Source organism: Drosophila santomea, chromosome 2L, assembly GCF_016746245.2.
Source record: "Drosophila santomea strain STO CAGO 1482 chromosome 2L, Prin_Dsan_1.1, whole genome shotgun sequence".
In the NCBI taxonomy this organism is placed as follows: domain Eukaryota; kingdom Metazoa; phylum Arthropoda; class Insecta; order Diptera; family Drosophilidae; genus Drosophila; species Drosophila santomea.
This window is the reverse complement of record NC_053016.2, coordinates 13,999,616-14,018,794: the sequence shown is the minus strand read 5'-3', so window position 1 is coordinate 14,018,794 and position 19,179 is coordinate 13,999,616. Positions and strand designations below refer to the sequence as shown.

The following is a 19,179-nucleotide window of genomic DNA, read 5'->3' as shown; positions in this document are numbered from 1 at the left end:
CATCTAAACATTCTACAAAACACACATCTCTGAATGGTATTGAACAACTAGCAACACATAAACTACTACTTTACAAGTAATTGGTTTATAAATAATTATTTGGTTATATCCAAAATAGAGACACCTATATTTCTCTCCCTGTTATTTTGAATTTGCTGCTGGTTAGCTGGCTGGGAGAAACAATAATCTCGGGCAAGATTAATTATTGTAATCACATCAACAGCAGAGCCATGCGAACGGATTCGTATTCGTTTTCGGATTGGGAGTCAGAGAAAAACCAACACGAAAATGATCAATGATCATCGCTGTGTTTCTCTGTTGATTTTTATAGCGAACGCCCGATCGCCGGCCTGGGTTACACATTTCATTGGCTAATCAAGATGCTAATTTGAAGAAGATTAATTCGTGTGCGAGTTTCTGACTGCCTGCCAGGCATACCCGAAGATCCGTAGATTATAATCTGCTAAGCAAGAGGAAACTGAAGGCTTATTATTAATACAGGCCAACACAGCGCCCAGAAATGTGTCTTGTATTTAATTAAATACGCGCACACTGGAAAAAGGAATTTGAATGGTAAACCATCTACTTAGTTACTACTATAGTTAGCTACTTTAATGATTATGTCTCATAATGGAAACCATTTCTTAACATTAAAAATCTTTTATCTTAAACCTTTTGTATAGACTTCAATTTATTTGTCCCAATTTTTTTGCGTGTACCTGCCATTTGGCCACATCCCAGAAATGTAGAGAGATTCGGGTGAGTGTTGGCTTGGCAGTGCAGTGAGACGCAGATTAATTGAAATTTTATGAGTAGCGCAGACGTAAACAATCAGCGAGACCACCTTTTGCCAGCCCCTTAGGTCATAGGAGCTCGCCAAGATCCCCCTGCCCGGATAGCGTATCCATGTCCAGATTCCAAGCTCCAGCTTCGACTCCGACTCCACTAACTGGCCAAGTCGGCATTGGACAGCTTTGTCTCAGCCCGTGGCCAAAAGAAACTTGCAGCATTATGAAAAATGGACCACAACCACACGCACAGTGGTGTGGAAATTTTGAAACCTCATCAACTGGCGATCAATCAAAATGTAATTTTCAATTTAAATGCTATAAAATTTTAACTTGAGATAGTCTACCTTTTCTAATCTAAGATCATTCAGTATATCTATATACATATATAATTTAGTAACTTTTCTTGATACCACTGTGCGCTGTGATCCTGCTGACGCGATCGCCACGCTAATTGATAGACTGTGAAATTATTTAACAACGGCTGGAAAGTGAGCTCGGCGTGGCTGCGTGGCTCGAAAGGAGCTTCCAAGCGTGGCCAGTTGGGTCAGATGGCTTTCGACCCGGTCATCAAGTGCCTGGGACGGCACTTCTTTTGGTGGCTCTGGCCCCCTGGCCACTCATCCATCCATCCAGCAGAGGATCGCGGACTCGCGGACTTACGGCTAAGTGAAAAGTGTTAAAAAGCGCAACTCACGGCGGGCAGTTGGGTTGGATTTGAAGACAAATGAGCAGCGTCTTTTGACATTTGCAAAATTTAAAATGTCAGCCAAAAACTGGTGGTCCGACTTCCCATTGACGAAGGTCCCGGATGGGAGGTCCCGGTTCCATGGCGGATAAGTTGCGGAGAATTTAAATTAAAACTCAGGTGAAAGGTTATTAATTCGCAAGTGGAACTGGGGCGTAGCTCGGCTCACTGTTAATACTCGAAATCTCCACTCATTTGGGTTAATGCTGATGGCACTTTGACAGGGATGATGATGATGCGGATATGACGAATGCCAGCGGCGATGATGCCAAATAAAATGGCAACGACAGATGCGATTGTGTGGGTTTTAATTAATTAGCATATTTAGAGAGAGAGAGAGAGCTTTCTTTTTAGCAGAGAAATATACAACAATGTTGCAAAATACATAGAGAAATATACGTTGTAAATACATAGAGAAATATACGTTGTAATGAACTCTCGACCTGACACCTAACAGAAATATCCATGTTCTTTAAAAGTAAATTGGCTATAAAAAAGGAAATTTATCAGCAAAAGTGGAATGTCATACCTCGTTGAACGCGTCTCAAAATTCCCAAGCGATGGGCATTCAAAATTGAAAAATTTTAATTTGACCAATTTTCGACAAATTTTAATGATGAACCCTTTATAAAAAAGTGCAAAAATTTTCAAAAAATGTTAAATTTCAAAATCATCCAAAAAGTATATGGAATAGTTAGTTTTCGTCGTGAGCTGCACAAAACAGTCTGCCATTTGTGTATGCGCTTCATTTTGACTGCTTTTCTGTCGCCATACTTAAAAAAAGTGTTTTCTGTATAATTTACTTCTTACTATATAAACATAAATAAAGAAAGAGTTATTCTTTCAAATTATCTACTATAATCTTTGCGTTTTATTGTACCGCAGCTGTAGTGTGAAATTTGCTTAGCTACCCAGGGATTAGGGTTCCAGTTCGAAGTTACGGACAAGATCGGCCCCTGGGTCTTGGGCATGGGCATGGGCATGGGCATGGAGTGAAGTTAATTCGTGGCCCGAAAGATAGGTAGCCGGGCGAAATGCCAACGAGCCGTGGCCATTTCCACTTGGTAACGGTAAGCGAGGGAAATTCAGCACGCACGACACACAAAACGCGGCGGAGTGGGACCAGGGGCACAAAAATAGGCAACTGTGTGACCATAACTTATGCGCAAATGATTCGATTTGGAGGCGTACGAAATGCAGATACCCCGTGCACGGCTACCCAATAATGGTCGGTCTCTCTACCGAAGAAGCTGTGAAAGTTGCACTGCGACTCGCGGGTGAAAGAGTGGCAAATTTGTAGAAAATTGAATGCCACCTAGCCGTCGTCAGTAGCCAAAGATGGTGGCAGCAAAAGAAAAAAATACAAATTAAATAACTGACCACGTAGGCGGCACACGGATGCCGATGTGTAATTTTTGTGAATTTATTTTATTTGGCAACCGCAAGCTCACTTCATGCACTGCAAAAACATTGAGTGTCTTCGAAAATAAACAAACAAACGGACATTTTGAATGAATGAGTTAAATAAGAAGCTTTTTCATATATGTATGTATAATATATATAACTTTAGGATCATTACAACATTTTGCTTACTGTCCCCGAATTTGATGAATATATTTTTTAAAGTGACTTTAAAGATGAGCAAAAAGGCAGGAGCAGCAGCAGAAAATCACAGAAAATAATTGGCAAGTTGTGGGAAAGATTTCTCCCTGGGCACTTTGTCTAATTGAAATTCCCATGCTCATCGCTCAGCGCCTCTAATGGCGACCCCAGCTGCCACACACACAATCTGAATCTGGCCGGGCCAATTTGAGCCAAATCGCCCAACAGCACGCACTTTTGGCCAAATGCACGCACTCGCACTCGTGGGCTAGAAAAACCGAAAGGGAGCGGGGATTGGGAAATGGGGGGTGAATGGCGATGTGGCAGGACGAAAGGCCGAAACTCGAACTCTCTGATTGTCTCTGGTTGCATTCAACGGGCATTTTCGGTGCTTTTAATTGTCAGTGACAACCATGCTCCTTCTTTATCTGGTCAGCGATTGCGAAATGGTTCTCATGTGACCCGGGCTTTTAATGCTGCTAACGAAATTTAATTGGCCTCTAAATGATTTTAATTGTGCCACTGATGTTGGCCATAAGTTACATCGCAAATGGCCAGCCATTCTAGATGTTGCAACGCAGATAGGTGCCTCGCTGTGGCACTTCAAAGTGGTGGAGAAAAATAAGTGCAATCGGGGAAAGCTTAGCATTTCACATATTTTCCATATGCTACGTATTTTAAAGGATTCCATTTGAATGTATTCAATTAAAAGTGATTCCCAATTCCGTGTGATATTGAAAGGCTTTAGCTGCCCTCTATTAGCAATAAATATGATAATGCTGAAATACTTTGCCATCTTGGGCATAACAAACTGCACAAAAAAATAAACGATCAACGATCGTCAGTTCACTTCGCATCCGCAATAAATCCGCAACACATCCGCACCGGCATCCGCGTCGGCGTTCTCGTCGCCGTCTTTCATTTCCTTTGATCTCGTAGCGCCGATCAAATCGATCAAATGTAATTTTCGCAGCACGAACGTGCGGCATGGCCAAAAGAGACCAACCGGGCCAACTACGAGAGCGCCAAGTGCCAGCCCTCCGATTTTGGCCCCCTTTTCCCGTTTGCATTTCTTGGCCGTGGCCAAGTACATTTACACCAATTGCACTGATCGATCTGGGTGTAAGTTATATGCCACAGCAGCAGCAGCACCGTGCCAAATTCTTAATAGTTGCGGGTCTACTACGAGAGCATCAAGGCATCCAGAACCCTGAACACAAAACGCAGGGCCTGGAATCACAAGTCAGGAACGAGAAGATTCGAGGAGTGAGAACCGAGAGCCGAGAGTAAACAGCCAGCGACAGGGCCAAGACCATCACGATGGCGTTTTGTGGTTAAACTTTGGCTGGGAGTTGCGACTTAGCCAAGAACGGCGGTACACACGGAGAAATGTGATGCTAAACTACTTGAATTCTACAATTTATGTGTGGCAACAATGTTATCTTAACATACAAAGTTTATATAAAATATGGCAACAAATGTTATCTTAACATACAAAGTTTATATTATATATGGCAACAAATGTTATCTTAACATACAAAGTTTATATAAAATATGGCAACAAAGGTTATCTTAACATACTAACTTACTAGAGTCTTTTATAATATGTATACATAACTTGGTCAAAATGGTCGCACAGCGAAAATGAAGACTGTTTTGTGCTGCTAATAAACATGGCTAACTATGTGTATCCCTTGTTTTTTGATTTTCGAAAACAAAAATTTGACACATTTTTGCATTTTCGATAAACATCATTAAAATTGGCAAAAAAAGGGGAAAAAATTATGATTTCCTTTTATAAGCACGTATGGATAGGAAATTTTGTTACAAATTCAACGAGGCATGGCATTCCACTATTGGACAATTATTTTTGTTGCTATCGAAAAAAACGGATTATTTTTTATCAAAAAATCGAAACAAGATTTTTGTAAAAAGTTTGATATTTTTAATCGGCGTTTTCGTCATATTTTTAATTTGTTATGCTTTTTTCTAATGAAAAACCCATGTCATTAAATTAAATTGATTACATTTTTTGTTTTATGTTAAAACATATTTTTTTCCACCTTTCTGTTATAATTATTCTTTCGTTAGTCTTCCGGGTATAACGACGTAAAATCGTCGGTCCCTTGAAAGTCGTTATAACCGGATTCTACTGTATATGGTAGCAAGTTGTACTTTAACATACTAGATAACTAGAGCCTTATAGTATAGTAATCAACTTGTTAACTTATTTTTGAGAAGTATTCATACAGAAATTTCTTTTAGTTACTAGTTACAGAATTGTTTTAATATTTGATTGGTTTTGTACCAATAAAGTTTTTTCTGCCAGTGTAAGAATGAAGCTTGGACGCTGGCGGTTTCGCTATAATTAAGGACTTTGGTGTAATTTGTACACCTATTTAGGATCGCGTTGATTACAGGCCGGCGTTTTATTGCTTTTGACACCTAAAGGGAAACCGGCTTTGTCCCGCTGCTCCTCCACCTCATCCTTGATAACCACCACCCCCCGATCCTCGTGCCCTGCCCGCCCCCCTCCTAACCCTTGCCCCCTTTGGAAGCTGTGCGAAAAGCATGGAAAGCAGAACACCCGAGAGTGAGATCCCTCGATTGGCGCACTGAAGTGGATTTATTGGCTGACGTGAGTGTTTAGCGTTGACGGCATAGAACAAAAGGAATCGCCAGTTGACTCAGGCCCTGGGCCTCCAGTGCAGCTGGGCGAACTCCCACATCAAGGTCCTCGATGGAGTGGTGCTCCTTCGCCGGACATCCGCCATTATCGCGGGTGGACTTCCTGATCAATTAAAAAAAACATAACTTATAATATTATATAACTTTTATTAATAGTTCAATCACTTGCATTCCAAAGGTCACCTGTTGTGAAGGCCGTTAAAATCAGCGAATCGTGGCACACAATAATTAAGCGCCAGACACTATAAACATAATTCATTATCGCGCTCGCAGTGCCAGACTAAATATGGTAATTTGTCTAGCCCCGAAAAAAAAAGAAGCGGGCTACCAAAATGTGTATCATAAATAATTTGTCAGCAGTTTGCCAATACGCGAGCCCAATCTGGCGGCATTATCGCCGGCAATTAGTTGCCAATGGCCACTGCCAATTCGAGAGTGTGTGTTAGCCAGTAATGGAAATCAGATGGCGTCGATGGTTATCGGCCGCGAAAAACAATCGCCCGTCGACCGAGCGAGCGACTATTGAAAGCATTTGTCGTCGCCAGTTTTAGTTTTTCGGGGGCGTTTCTCTGCCAGCGGATTCCGCGAAATAACGCCCACACAAATTCGCGGCTCCTTGAACAAATTGCTTTGACACTTTTCCAGCGAATGCCGTCCACTTTGGATACGAAGTACTGGTGATTCTGACCGGGGCTCTGAACTTGGGCACCTTGGAGCTGGGCAGCTCACAGCGGGTGAGCGACTTCGACACTTGAACGCAGGCGCGGGCAGCTTGAAAAATTGCGGATATGTCACACGATTTTATGGCTATACTATATATATACTATATAGGGGGCATCCCCGGCAGCAACGGCAACGGCATGTGCAGGAGCAACTGCAGCAGTTGCAGTTGCAGTCGCTGCGCTGTCTCCGCGGGCGAATGCTAAATCATCATAAAAATGTTGCAAATCGCAACAGGACTTGCCTCACCATCGCATTTTGCCTCTTTCCCCTTCTTAGCTATACCCTTGCCCCAAACTTACCTGTTTCTGATCTGTTCTGGCCCAAACAGTTCGAGGCATTCCTGATTACTTCGTGCGGCAGCGGCACCGTGGTAAGATGCCATTTATAGCCCACTAATTACTTAGGCTTTAGCGCAGAATAGTAAAGTTTGAAGTGGTTACAATAGGATAAGAGTAATGCAATATGAAATAAATATAGTTTAAAAGTAGAAATAAAAATGCTTGTAAAAATGCATTACTTAATTAATCCAATATATATTAATTTGCATTTAAATTGCACTTAGATTGCATGCCCAGCAAACTAGTTCAGCACATGTCGCTGTTAGGCGATTAAGCAAATCCACACCATGGGCTAAATAAACTTTAAAGCACTTTCTATGAACCGAACTAAATGAGAAAGCAATATGATTTGGAATTTTCCCAACTATGAATCTCGAACTACTATGCAAATGAGGCCGTCCACTTAGCGGGCATTCCAGCTGCTCACTTACGGCAAATGACAAGAAGGCTTCACACCTCGGGGAGTCTAGTGCCGCTTCGAGGATCAGCCCCTCCCTCCAGAGGATCAGCAGTGGAGGAGCACTTGGAGCGGGCAGCAAATGTGACAGCCTCCGATGGGAGGGCCCACTGTAGATTACGAGTGCACGGCATGGCGGTTGACTTGATTCGCCGCTGGGCTGCAATGCATTGCACAAAAGTTATGTATTAGCGCTTTTATTGGTGAAATGCACATGTTGCATGCCAACTGCTCGTTCGCATTTGGCCACATTCCACTATTGATGTGGGTAATTAAAAGCACACGATCCTGAGGCTCTGGGCTTTGGCTTCTCAACGCATGCCATCTGCTGAAAACACGGCGACTTGGCATTCTATATCGCATAGAAACGAAAATAAAAGCTGGCTAAATAGGTCTTAATAAATAGTTCTTATTCTGTTTAACCGACAGTTGCTAATTTCCAACCCGCTGATGTGCAAAACAGAGTTATCAAAGTTGTTGTCCGAATGCAAATTACTCGGGGCGTAATTTAAATTCGAAAATGAAGATTTGCGGAGCAAAGTTGTTTCGCACACTGAAAAGAATGGTCTCTTTATATAATATTTTATAGAAATATGTGGTGATTTTATAATTGCTATTTAAAAATATAGTTTTCTTCTTCCATTTCTTGCTGAGTGTGTGTATAAGCAAGTTGATAGTTTATCAACTCTTGCAATTTGCCAAACTTTTTTTGCTGTGCAGACTTGGGACCTTGGAGCCGCAGTTTCTCAGCTCCTCACTTCAATCAGTAATCACAAAATTTGCTGGCTGAAAGAGGAACAAAACCTGTACACGTTTGGCGGCAACTTGGCAAAGGCAGCTTCCCGGCCTTCGATTCCATGGCCGGCATCCTTTGAGCCTTTTGCCAAATTACCGCGCATTTAATTTCCACTTTGATGTTGCATGCGGCAAGCACTTCAAGCCCGTCGATGTGTTGCCCATTTTTTCGTCTTCTGTCAGCGCGACGCAGCAACTGAAAAGCCCCACGAAATCCGATTTGCATGTAAATTTTCCAGCTCGTCTTGATCTCTTGCCCGCTGCTGTTCACTCATAATTACGCCAACAAATTGGAGTTTGATTTTCGGCGGTTTGGATATGGGTGGGTCCTCTGCCAAAAGTTCAATGGTGTGTGGGCCAGAATTTATGGACACTTTTGATGGCAGCGAGACGACTCACAACGCCAGCGGCCAAATGGCCAAATGGCCAAATGGCCAAATTCGATGCCGGATTTGTTGGTTGTGCTTTTTGGCGCTTCGAATCTGCAAGCCGTTGACAACATGTTGTTGGCGCATTTCGAGCGGTATTATGATAATTTTATGGCAAATCATTTTGTTTACAATTTTACAGCCCCACGAACGCGGCACGCCCAAATTAAAACTGCCATGTGGGCGGTGCACAAAATGCTGCGAATGATTATCGATTTTACATGGCAAATTACAGGTTGTGAGTGTCAATTTGGATAAACTTTTGATCCCCTGGAAGCGCGGTGAATTTAAATGCTTACTATAGATGCATCTAAATCTGTTTAGCAGCGGATTAGTGCTCTTTCATATACGTTAACTTACTTAAGATGAACTTGTAAAGTTTAAGATGCTTTTGTTTGACTTTTATTGAACTAACAGATTACCATATTTACTTAGTTTATTTTAATATAATGTAGGAGTATAAATGCTACCTATTGTGTGCCTCAGCTTGGCAATTGGCTGGCTCACTTTTGCGTGGTAGAAACCCGTCGGTGGATCATCGCCAATTTCTGGCGACTCTTCTGCGAGGTTCGACCCACTCAAACAAACCACCTCCACATCGACAACCGCGACAACCACTCGGCTGCAAACCGGCCTCGAAAGTGGGCAGAGCCACAAAGAGATCCACTCAAGAGGAGCCGCCAAGTTGGGGCCACAAAGCCACTTCTATACATGACAAGTACACACACCGATCTGGTTTTCTTCTTTTTTTGTTTCCAGGGGTGGTGGTCTGGTGGTCTGGTCCAACACTTTGGTTTTGGGAACGAGCGCTAAAGAGCTGCTGATGCTGATGCCAAACGAGGCAGAAGAAGCCACCCGAAGACTGCAAACCAGTTTCTTCAGCGCGACTCAGGCCCCAAAACGAGTTGCCAGCGAAGATTACAATTTGTGGGCATTTTTTTTTCGGCATTTAGCTTTTGGCGAGCTGAACGAATCAGTGCCAATGAGGTTGGAATACATGCGGAGATGGAGCTGAGGCTACGCCCACTTGGAGCTCCAAAGAGCTGGCCAGGAAAATGGCTGCTTATTTTCCCAGTTTGAATCACTATCAGTTACTGTTTAACTCAATATATCTGCTAAATGGATTTAATACTAACCATGACTAAGATCTATTGAAGAACATATACAATACAGATTTAAGGAGTATGTGCAATGCCTATTCTTTGCCTTAAAGAGATAAGCCCACAAGAATTGGTATCAGCTTACTTGTTCTTACAGCCAGTGAAGCGCAAAGTCTGAGAACATTCCCTTTACCAGCGGATATGCAATTAATTTTACTAAAATTACCCAGCTCCATTTGTGATATCCCTGAAATGGGATTACCATAGGGCACAAAAAACCCCTGATGGATGGATGATCGATACAGTGTGTGTGTGGTTTTTCACACTTTTTTACTTCACGCCTCCCTGCACTTGCCCTCGTCTTCGAAAGGGGGCGTGGTCTGTGTCATTTCCCCGGCAATTTGGTCCGCTTCTCCGGGGCCTGAGTTCATTTAATTTCCCGGTGGAACTTTCCTCGCAATTAAGCACGCTTTCTGCCCAATTTTTACGTTTCACAAGCAGTGCACGCATCTCATGTAAAACGATGCCACATGTGTGCGCCAGTATCTCTCGGATTGTGTGTGCATGTATCTTAAAGTATAAGTATCTGTGACTGCTCACGTTAAGCGGAAGATCGGTTTTGGCTCGCTTTTCACTCGGAATCTTCTTGTGCATTTCGTATATCTGGGTATCTGCTCTGCGCCCTTTGTTTTTTAACAAATATGAAATTATCCGAGCTGTCGAAAGTACATGGAAAAATATTCGTTTTGGTTTGCATGAAATTATTTTGGATTTTCTACGCTTCTCAGGGTTACAGATGTGAGAGGTGAAATGGTGTTTTGTAGGTGATTTTCCTTTAATACAATAGTTTAGTATTTAAACTTAAAAAAGTATCTAAAGATTCTTATTTATTATGTTATTACCTCTAATCTCCATACATAAATATCTGAAATTTAACTTGTGCTATAAATGGGAAAAGGCTGTACACTTTAATACTGCACCCTTTGGCCGATCATAATCTCAGCTTTTCCCTTTCGTAGAAGAAGTTGCCTGTCACAAATATTTCGCCCGTTCCAGCGGCTGTGGCAATTTGCATACCAATTGCACCCGGCCGTATGTCAAAAAATGTGAAAGTTTAATATAGAAAATGCTCAAAGCCCCGGGTCCTGGGCCCAAAAGTTCCCTGCCACGAGGATGCCAATCCATTGACTGACAAGGACAAGTCGTGTGCGACAGTTGACAGCTGCTGCCTGCTGGCTGCCACCGTTTGAATCTCTTCTCCAATCCACTGCAACGTACTCCACTCCCGATGCCGAGTCCAGTCCTGGGTGGTCGCCGCCACGGGATGCCCACCGTACAGTAGTCACTAATGGGTGGCTGCTGATGGTTTTGGAGGTGGTTCTGGTGTTGGTGGTGGTGGTGGGGCAGCTCCAATGGCGCCAGGCGGAGCTTGGACAAATGACAGTGGACGACTGCAGCTGATGAATTTATGCGGAAGCCGCGATGAGAAATGCATTTTTCATAATAAATTGAAGGAGAGTGGGCACGTTGGCAGCCAGTGGAGTATCAGATTTTTCAATTAAATTTTAAATACTACAGTAGATAGCAGATACATGGGCAATTATCTACTAATTGATATTTGCATGGGGTGTGCTTTAAAACAACATTAAAAATATATTTTAGCTAGTCACAAAACTGTGTTAAAACACAAGGTATCCATCCTAGCATTATAGAAATCAATTAATTAGGTTTATTTACTGTGCAATTTGGAAGTTGCCTACGTATTTCCAGTAGTGGGCAATAAATTTCCATCGGGAGAAAACAAACTGTCAGACATTTTTATCAGCAATTAATCGTGTTAATCAAATGCCTTGTCAGCATCATTTACCAAGAAACGAATTTACGTAATGCCTCGCGATCCATTACGGCTAACAAGAGTTGAGTGAAAAGCTCTTTCGAAACGCCATTGCCGATGGCCAATCAATCAATGACAGCGACCTCAGCTCAATCGGGGTTCGATTTTCGGGTTTCGATTTTGAAGCCAAGTTAGAAACTCATTGCACTTCATAGCCGAATGCCAAACAAATTGTTGAAATTAAGCGCACGAGTCACCAACATGATCACAATGGCGTGAAAACAAGTCAAAGTTGAGTTCGGTGCTGACTGCGTGACCGAAGATTGGATGTGGGGATGCACTGGGAGAAATTAGCAGCCACTCACAGGTCCTATGTGCCTGAAGCTATGATTGCTGGTATTAATTCATGGACTAGACTTTCTGAAATAATAATTGGCATTTACAAACAACACATGTACCATTCAGTAATTATATTTATTATCAGTTTTTTCGCCATGAATGCATTTTGTAGTGTAAAGTTCAAACTGGAAAAATTGTTAAGCAATGCTTTGGGCCCAGAAAGGTTTTCCATGCTCGTGCCATAGAAAGTTGTTGTCCTTATCGCGAACCCCTCATCTCGAGTTGTCATGTCAACGCTTCTGATTCCGATTTCTGGCTGCATTCCACACATGTCACGGTGCCCGAAAGTTGAGACTCGACCGCAGATTGATGCCCCCGGCACAGTGGGATACTTGGATGCTTGGGCACAGTATCCATTGGGATGGGGATGTAGATGTGGATTGGGGATGGGGATACTTGGCTAACTGATGGCTGGTGCGGCTGGCAGCTCCTCAATGTCAGCATCAGTCGACCAATATCATCAACCACGTCGCAGTCGTCAGCGTGATTAATTTGCCGGTCTTGTAACTTGGAACTTTGGAACTTGTAACTGCCAACTTGGCGGATCCCTCGGCAGTCTTAACCCTTTTGTTACCTTTCTGGCTGCCGCTGGCTGGCATTTATTAAATGCGGATTTAGTTAATGGGTTATTTTTGGTTGGATGTCGCTGTCTGGGCCATAAATCAGCGGCACAAAGTGCGGGTATCGGTCAGGGCTTAGTCCGTTAATATGCAATGATTAAAAGTGTCATTTGTTATGGCTTCGAAAATGGATTGAACAATGCCAAACGGCTTGCCAACTGCTATGTGATTCAACATTATAATTTTGCCTCCTTTTGCAACAAAGAAAAAGTGTAAATTTGGAAATTTCGATGCACAACGAACTCATATAAAATACTATCGAGAACGGGAACGATCATTGAATGTGATCGCCCACCGCCACTTTAATCCTTACGATTGGTTCTTCAAAGTCAAGGGCCCAAATCACAAGGAACATAAGGAATATACCCATGGTCACCAAAAAGGAACTGGACGTGCGAGTAACAAATCGATCCCCAACATCTAGCATCAAAAAGAAACGGCTTTTTGGCTTTTGTCTTTTGATCCTTCTAAACTTCTTCAGTGCGAGGCCCTTAAAATATACTGTATCAACAACGTACACTTCCTTTTGAAACTTTTCCTTGCTGTCTGATATAGGTTTTGCATTCGGAGGTGGAGCATTACTGCTTTTAGATATAGTTTTGTTATTCGAAGATGGAGCAGTAACGCTTCTAAATATAGTTTTCTTATTCGGAGGAGGAGCAGTGATGCAGTTTTTTTTAGTTTTTAGTTTTTTTTTAGTAGTTTTTCCATTTGGAGGTGGAGCAGTAACGCTTTTAAATATAGTTTTCTTCTTCGGAGGAGGAGCAGTGATGCTATCGGATATAGTTTTTCCATTTGGAGGTGGAGCAGTAACGCTTTCGGATATAGTTTTCTTATTCGGAGGAGGAGCAGTGCCGCTTTCGGATATAGATTTCTCATTTGGAGGAGGAGCAGTGCCGCTTTCGGATAAAGATTTCTCATTCAGAGGAGCAGTGGCTCCTTCGGATATGGTTTTCCCATTAGGAAGTGGAGCAGTGCCGCTTTCAAATATAGCTTTCTCATCCGGAGATGGAACTATAACGTTCTCTTTGATGTTATCTTTGACTGCGGAACGGATCTGAAGATCCACCTTTTTTGGGGATATGTATTTCCTTGGAAATGAATGCAATCGAATGTAGGGAATACTTGATCTGGGCCTTCTCGATGTGGTGGCTGATTCATCCGGCGATCTGGGTATGATTTTTCTCGATCCACTCACATGAGAACTTTTCTTCGGTACAATATCAAACTCATCGCCTTGGCCTTTGTTTTCTGTTCTATCATCTTCGACCAATGGTGCACTGTTGTTGTCAGTTATTAAATGCGCCATTATCTGAGTAGAAAATTATAAATTATAGAAAGTCTAGCTTTTGGAAAAGTTGTAGTCACTCAAAATTAGGGTTTGTTCCAAATTGTGATAGAAACCACTATCTACGTCTTTTTCAAAGCCTACTTTCAGTTGGTGCAAAGTGCTAAAGTATTATCTATTACTATTTGCATATATAAGAACATACATGTTTCTTATAATATATTCAGGTATAGCCAATGCAGTTCTTTGTAATTTTTTTAATAATTAATAATGCGAAAATGACGCAGCGAAAACGGAAACGATTTGTCGAAAGATGCGCAAACAATGCGATGCAAAATTCATTTATAAGGTTCAAATCTGCCAAAATAATATTCAAAATTAATGCGGGGACAGTTGTTGCGCCGGCTGCACCCACATGCCGATCTCTTCACACCTGTTCCACAAGGATCCTTGCCAGGGAAGGGCGTATTGTCAACATGTGGTCTCTGGTCAGGAATCCCGCTGGGCGTCGATTCTGCCCGGAATCTGTGTATATTCGGGCACAGTGTGTGCAAAACAAAACGACGCCGCTTTGTCTCCTGTTTTGTTCAAGTTGACAGGACACAAGGCAAAACACAAACAATGCAAAACCGAACATCAGGAATGCAGAGTGGAGAATCGGAAACCAAAGTGGCAGTTTTTATGCCCACATTTTGGGTGCATAAACATTGGCAGCCACATAAGTACGTCATGTTTATGGTGCCCCATGGTGTGTGGGTTGAACAGTTGCGGTCAGGGAAGTAGGTTTCTTTCAGTCTTAATTCTCATACCAGACCTTATAGGTTTTTATCAATATTTAGATGCAGCCTTTTATGGAATACATGTTGAAAAATATATGTTACTTACGCTTCTATTAGGCAGGAAAATTTATCTAAGGTACGTTGTCCTAAGGTATTTCTTAAGTCTAGATACTCACCCGCTGGTGTGAGCACAGCACTCCACTCCCACACAAGCATGGCACATCCTTAAAGGATATTCACTTATGGCTCGTTGCTTATTAATGACTTGGCTCAGGGCCTCATTGTCTACAGATTGCGGCTGCATTGTGTGCGCTCTTTACCGCCCCCCAGATGGCCATCTTTGAGTCCTGTTTGAATTTAGCCGCTAAATAAGCGGAAATAACGGTCCGCTCGAGCCGTCCACTAACGGTACCCAATGGCTACTGTGCGCGCGCCGCTTTAACATGGAATCTTTATTATCCTTTGCGGTGTGGGAAACTCGGCCCAAGGATGGCCAAGTCCCCAGGGTGAAATCTTGGTGAATTGAAACAAATAGCAAGTGCGCGAAGGAGCTGGAAATTCTGGGAGCTGTGTGAAAAATAATGCAGCAAGGGTGAAGGAAAAAATCATTAAATAAATGTTATATTAAAAACGCTATCCTCAAAAAAAATACTTAAAATTACTTTGTTGCCAAAAAGCCATTTCTTTCTTCGCCTATGGCCACTGATAATTCAAAAGCGATATGACAAGATCTCCATAATTATTTGGAAACCCTTTTCCGAATTTCCCCTCAAAACTTAAAATTTAATTCGTAAATATCACTTGCCACTAATTCAGGTAATCTGCATTTATTAAGAAACACTTCATCACCCCCTGGCTTATTTACGTTGGTGTTTCGAACAAACACAATACTCGTATAATACGTGAAGAATATACAATTTTTGGCTTTATAGTTGCCCCTTTATCGGAGTTATCATTCACAATTTATCGGACCGCGGAGACGTTTGGTGTCAAATTTGGGTGTTGACCACAGCCGCGTACATGGCAATCAACGCCAAATTATTTCTTTTGTGTGCCACCGCAGAACGCCCCACTGCGAAGAGGAGTGGATGTGGATGTGGCATCCAGTGGTGGCATGAAGTGGTGGCATCCTTCCATTCCTTTTCCGTGGGCTGCCGCAGCTGCCCCGTCAATTATTTCAGGTAGCCATGAGGAATGCGGAGTGCTCTATCTATGGTGTAATTTTCGGTTTGGAAGGAAATCGAACGGGAAAGGTGCACTCGAAAAAATATAGAAACAGCTTAAATAATGTTAGAAAAAATTTAAATATTAAACAAAATATATGAAGAACGCGTAAAGATTCAAGAAATGTACATGGAGAGCATCATAAGTCTCCAAAGAGCTGAACTTAGCATTTATGTGCTATTAGTTGAACCCATTTTGAGAAGTTCTTTGAAAGACTCCAACAAAGTTGACCCCCTTTTCTCTCAGTGCCCGGCCAGGACGCATATCGATGGCGACACCTTGCGCCATCATCGCTCGGGTAGATTACCACTGTAAATATTATTAAGCACGATTACAATCGCTCCGGCAGACGGAACCGTTCATTAAAATTATTATGCATATACCTGTGCACATAGAGTTCATTTTGAATATACGCGCGTATCAGATTCCGTGTTTGGGCCAAGTTATCCAACCGGGTTGCGCATGCGCAATGGGTTCGCTGTGGATCCGGTGAGCTGGCTATCTGGGTATCTGTGTGTATGGGTACCTGGGTATCTGGAGATCGGCTGATGTATCCGATCTGCGGTTGACAATGGTCGACTGGGGGATGGGACATTTTAACATTTTACGCGTAATTGACAAGCTTTGTGGGCCCTGCTTTTATGCGGCATTTAAACCAACTAATTGCCGACCGAAATTTCCCTCGATGTGAAAAGTTCGTCGTCTTTTTGTGTCATGTTTAATTATATCCACATTTATGTAAATAGCTATAGTGTTTTTATTTTTTTCTACCCCAGGTACACAGTTATGCGCACAATTAGATACCCGAAATTGTTGCGTGTGTTTAGGTGCGCGTGAAAACAACCAAAATGCCTTTTAGGAGCCACTCAAAGTATTCAGTGTTTTGTGTTTTTTGGGAGGCGGGTTCAGGGGCCAGTGGATTCGTAAATTATTCAACAAACTGTCACGCAATATTTGGGAGGCAGGAAAAAATGTTTTGGAAATCAAAGCGAAATCGGACCACACATTTAGCCAATTGATTTGGCCGCCCCAAAAGAACGACAGATAAGTCCACACACGCACCCGCAACAACAACCACTCTTTGCAACAACAAATCTCTTACCAACAATTTCGGACAATTAGCGGCGCTTTTCATGTCCATTTCGATTTACGTATCGAGGTCCCCCGTCATATTGACAATTTGAGCGCAAATTTGTTTCAACATTCAGCGACTCGTCTGCGATTGAAAGCCGATTTCTGAATGTGCCTCCACGCAAATGTATTTCCATTGTTAGCAAATCGAATCGCGTCGAGCATTTTTGACATTTAAATGACATTTGAATTGGGTTAGAAAGCCAATTGGCCAGGTCAAAAATGCTGATTTCCGAGGCAATGACTAAGTGCGATCATGTTGAAAGCCGAAGTGGTGAGGTAAATGGCGTTTTTTGGTAAATGGTAGAGACAACTAACATTAAATAGTACCATTAATTTTAAAAGAAAAAAAGGATATATTTAATATCCAAATGTTAGCCGTATATGTTACGAAACCAATATATTTTTAATATGACTACACATTTCTTTGAAAAGCCTAAAAGTTCACGCAAATCCCAATCCATTGACGCATTTGCAATGACTCAAAAAATGCCAAACGATCCGTTTTTCCCTTGCAATGCCAGAAAATAAAGAGCAAACCACAAACAAGTTGAGAGGAATCCATCGTAAAATCTTAAGTCATAAAAATTGTACGCAAATTGTTGCCATCGAGAAGGAGGAAAAACAAGAGAGAAAAGCCGGGAATCGCAGATGGTATAATGAGCATTATCAATTTCTTTTGAAATTTACTGCCAAAATGCTTAAGCATGGCGTCGATTTGCTTAAAGAAATTCCATTGGTCCGCAATTCGAATCGAACCGAAGCGAAACCAGAAGAAAAAACAGAGATCAAAGCCAAGAGGGAGCGGGCGGAAAACTGGGAGGTAATTTTCAATTTTCCACAATTACGCCGCAGTGGGAGGAGGGGAAGAGAGGGGGAAAAGTGATCCGTTTTGAGGGCGGTGGATGCTGCGTGTTTGGCACAAAGTGTAGATAAAATTAATTAAAATTTAATTCAATTCAATTCACTTGCGCCGGCGCAAGAAACAAAGAGATTTATCGCTGATAAACGCGCCCAGAATGGGAAACCTTCGGGTAAAGTGGAAGTGGGAGGTGGGAGGTGGGAGGTGGGAGCTGGTGGCGCACAAGATCAATGGCTGGATTGTGGATGTGGACCCACTAGCCACCAACGGATCAGGGTGGGTGAGGTGGTGGCCCCCAGAGCGGTTCGACTGGCGCAATGGATCACGCCGTTGATTAATTCCCCGTTGTTGCCTGGCCGGGCCATTAAAATGCCATAAAATTATTAATTAAGCAAGTGCACTAGGAAAAGCCACTTGCCAGATTTCAGATTTATGTGCCAGCTGTACCAGTGGCGATAAAGTGGCCATACTCGTCGTACATACGTTCGCATCGAATTGAATTGAATTCGACGCCAATCGAAGTTCGATTTGGATTCGAAATGCCTTGGAAATGTTGGAATTGCTAAATGAAAATCACTGAATATCGCTGTGTGTTGCAGTAGTCGCATTTGCCGAGTGCCGCCTCAAGCATTATGGATTTTTAACGAGTTTTCAATTTATTTGCGCGCCAGTCGCGGAAAAATCTTTCGAGTGCTTTTCATACAGACACTCGAGCATCATCAAGTGGCTTTTCCTTACTCGAACTTTGGGGCATGGACCATGGCATGTTGTTTATTTCATTTCAGCAACTGTTCGAAAAGCTGTGGACTAGTCGAGAAAATGCTGTAGAATGTTTTTCGAAAAAGTCTAGGCAAAGAATAAAGGATTTGTAATACAAAAGATATTCAAAGAGCTCTGTGCACTGCATTTATCAACTCTAATTTTAATTCCACACTTCTGTGAATCTCACAACTGCTGAATCCCATTGCTATGCATCGATTATCTTGGCTAATTAGTGGCCAAACGAGCGAGTAAAACCCCTATTAAGGTAACCGCTCCTCAATGAAATGACGCGCCAAGGAAGCCAGTCAAATTCAGATGGCCAAAAGCCCGTGGGCCACAATCGTGCTGGCAAATAAAAGCCGCCAAGGAAAATGCAGCTCAAGGAGAGGAAGCGAAGACAATGAGAAAAGACTAAAAAAAAGGGGGAGTGGAAAAGCCAGCAACAATAGTCAATAAAACATGCGGCAAATCATGTTTATCGCATTGATTTATGCATTTTTAATGTGTTCGCCGTTGCTTATCGGCAATGCGCCTAAATCAACGGGGCCCCCAAAAACCGAACACACTTTCACTGCAATGCCAAAGTCGGGTCTTCACAAGCCACGGATTCACA

The 19,179-nt window shown here is 42.4% G+C and overlaps 1 protein-coding gene across 1 annotated transcript; it reads right to left on the bottom strand.

The window, feature by feature from the left end:
• Positions 1-11,956: 11,956 nt before the first annotated feature.
• Positions 11,957-13,931, bottom strand: LOC120458854 (flocculation protein FLO11-like). Its single transcript, XM_039646681.2, has one exon. The coding sequence runs from the start codon at positions 13,827-13,829 to the stop codon at positions 12,795-12,797; it is 1,035 nt and encodes a 344-aa protein (XP_039502615.1). The 5' UTR covers positions 13,830-13,931; the 3' UTR covers positions 11,957-12,794.
• Between the last annotated feature and the right edge of the window lie 5,248 nt (positions 13,932-19,179).

What these genes read in the sequence shown, in the direction of transcription:
- LOC120458854 (XM_039646681.2), bottom strand. Translation starts at nt 13,829, where the DNA reads ATGGCGCATTTAATAACTGACAACAACAGTGCACCATTGGTCGAAGAT.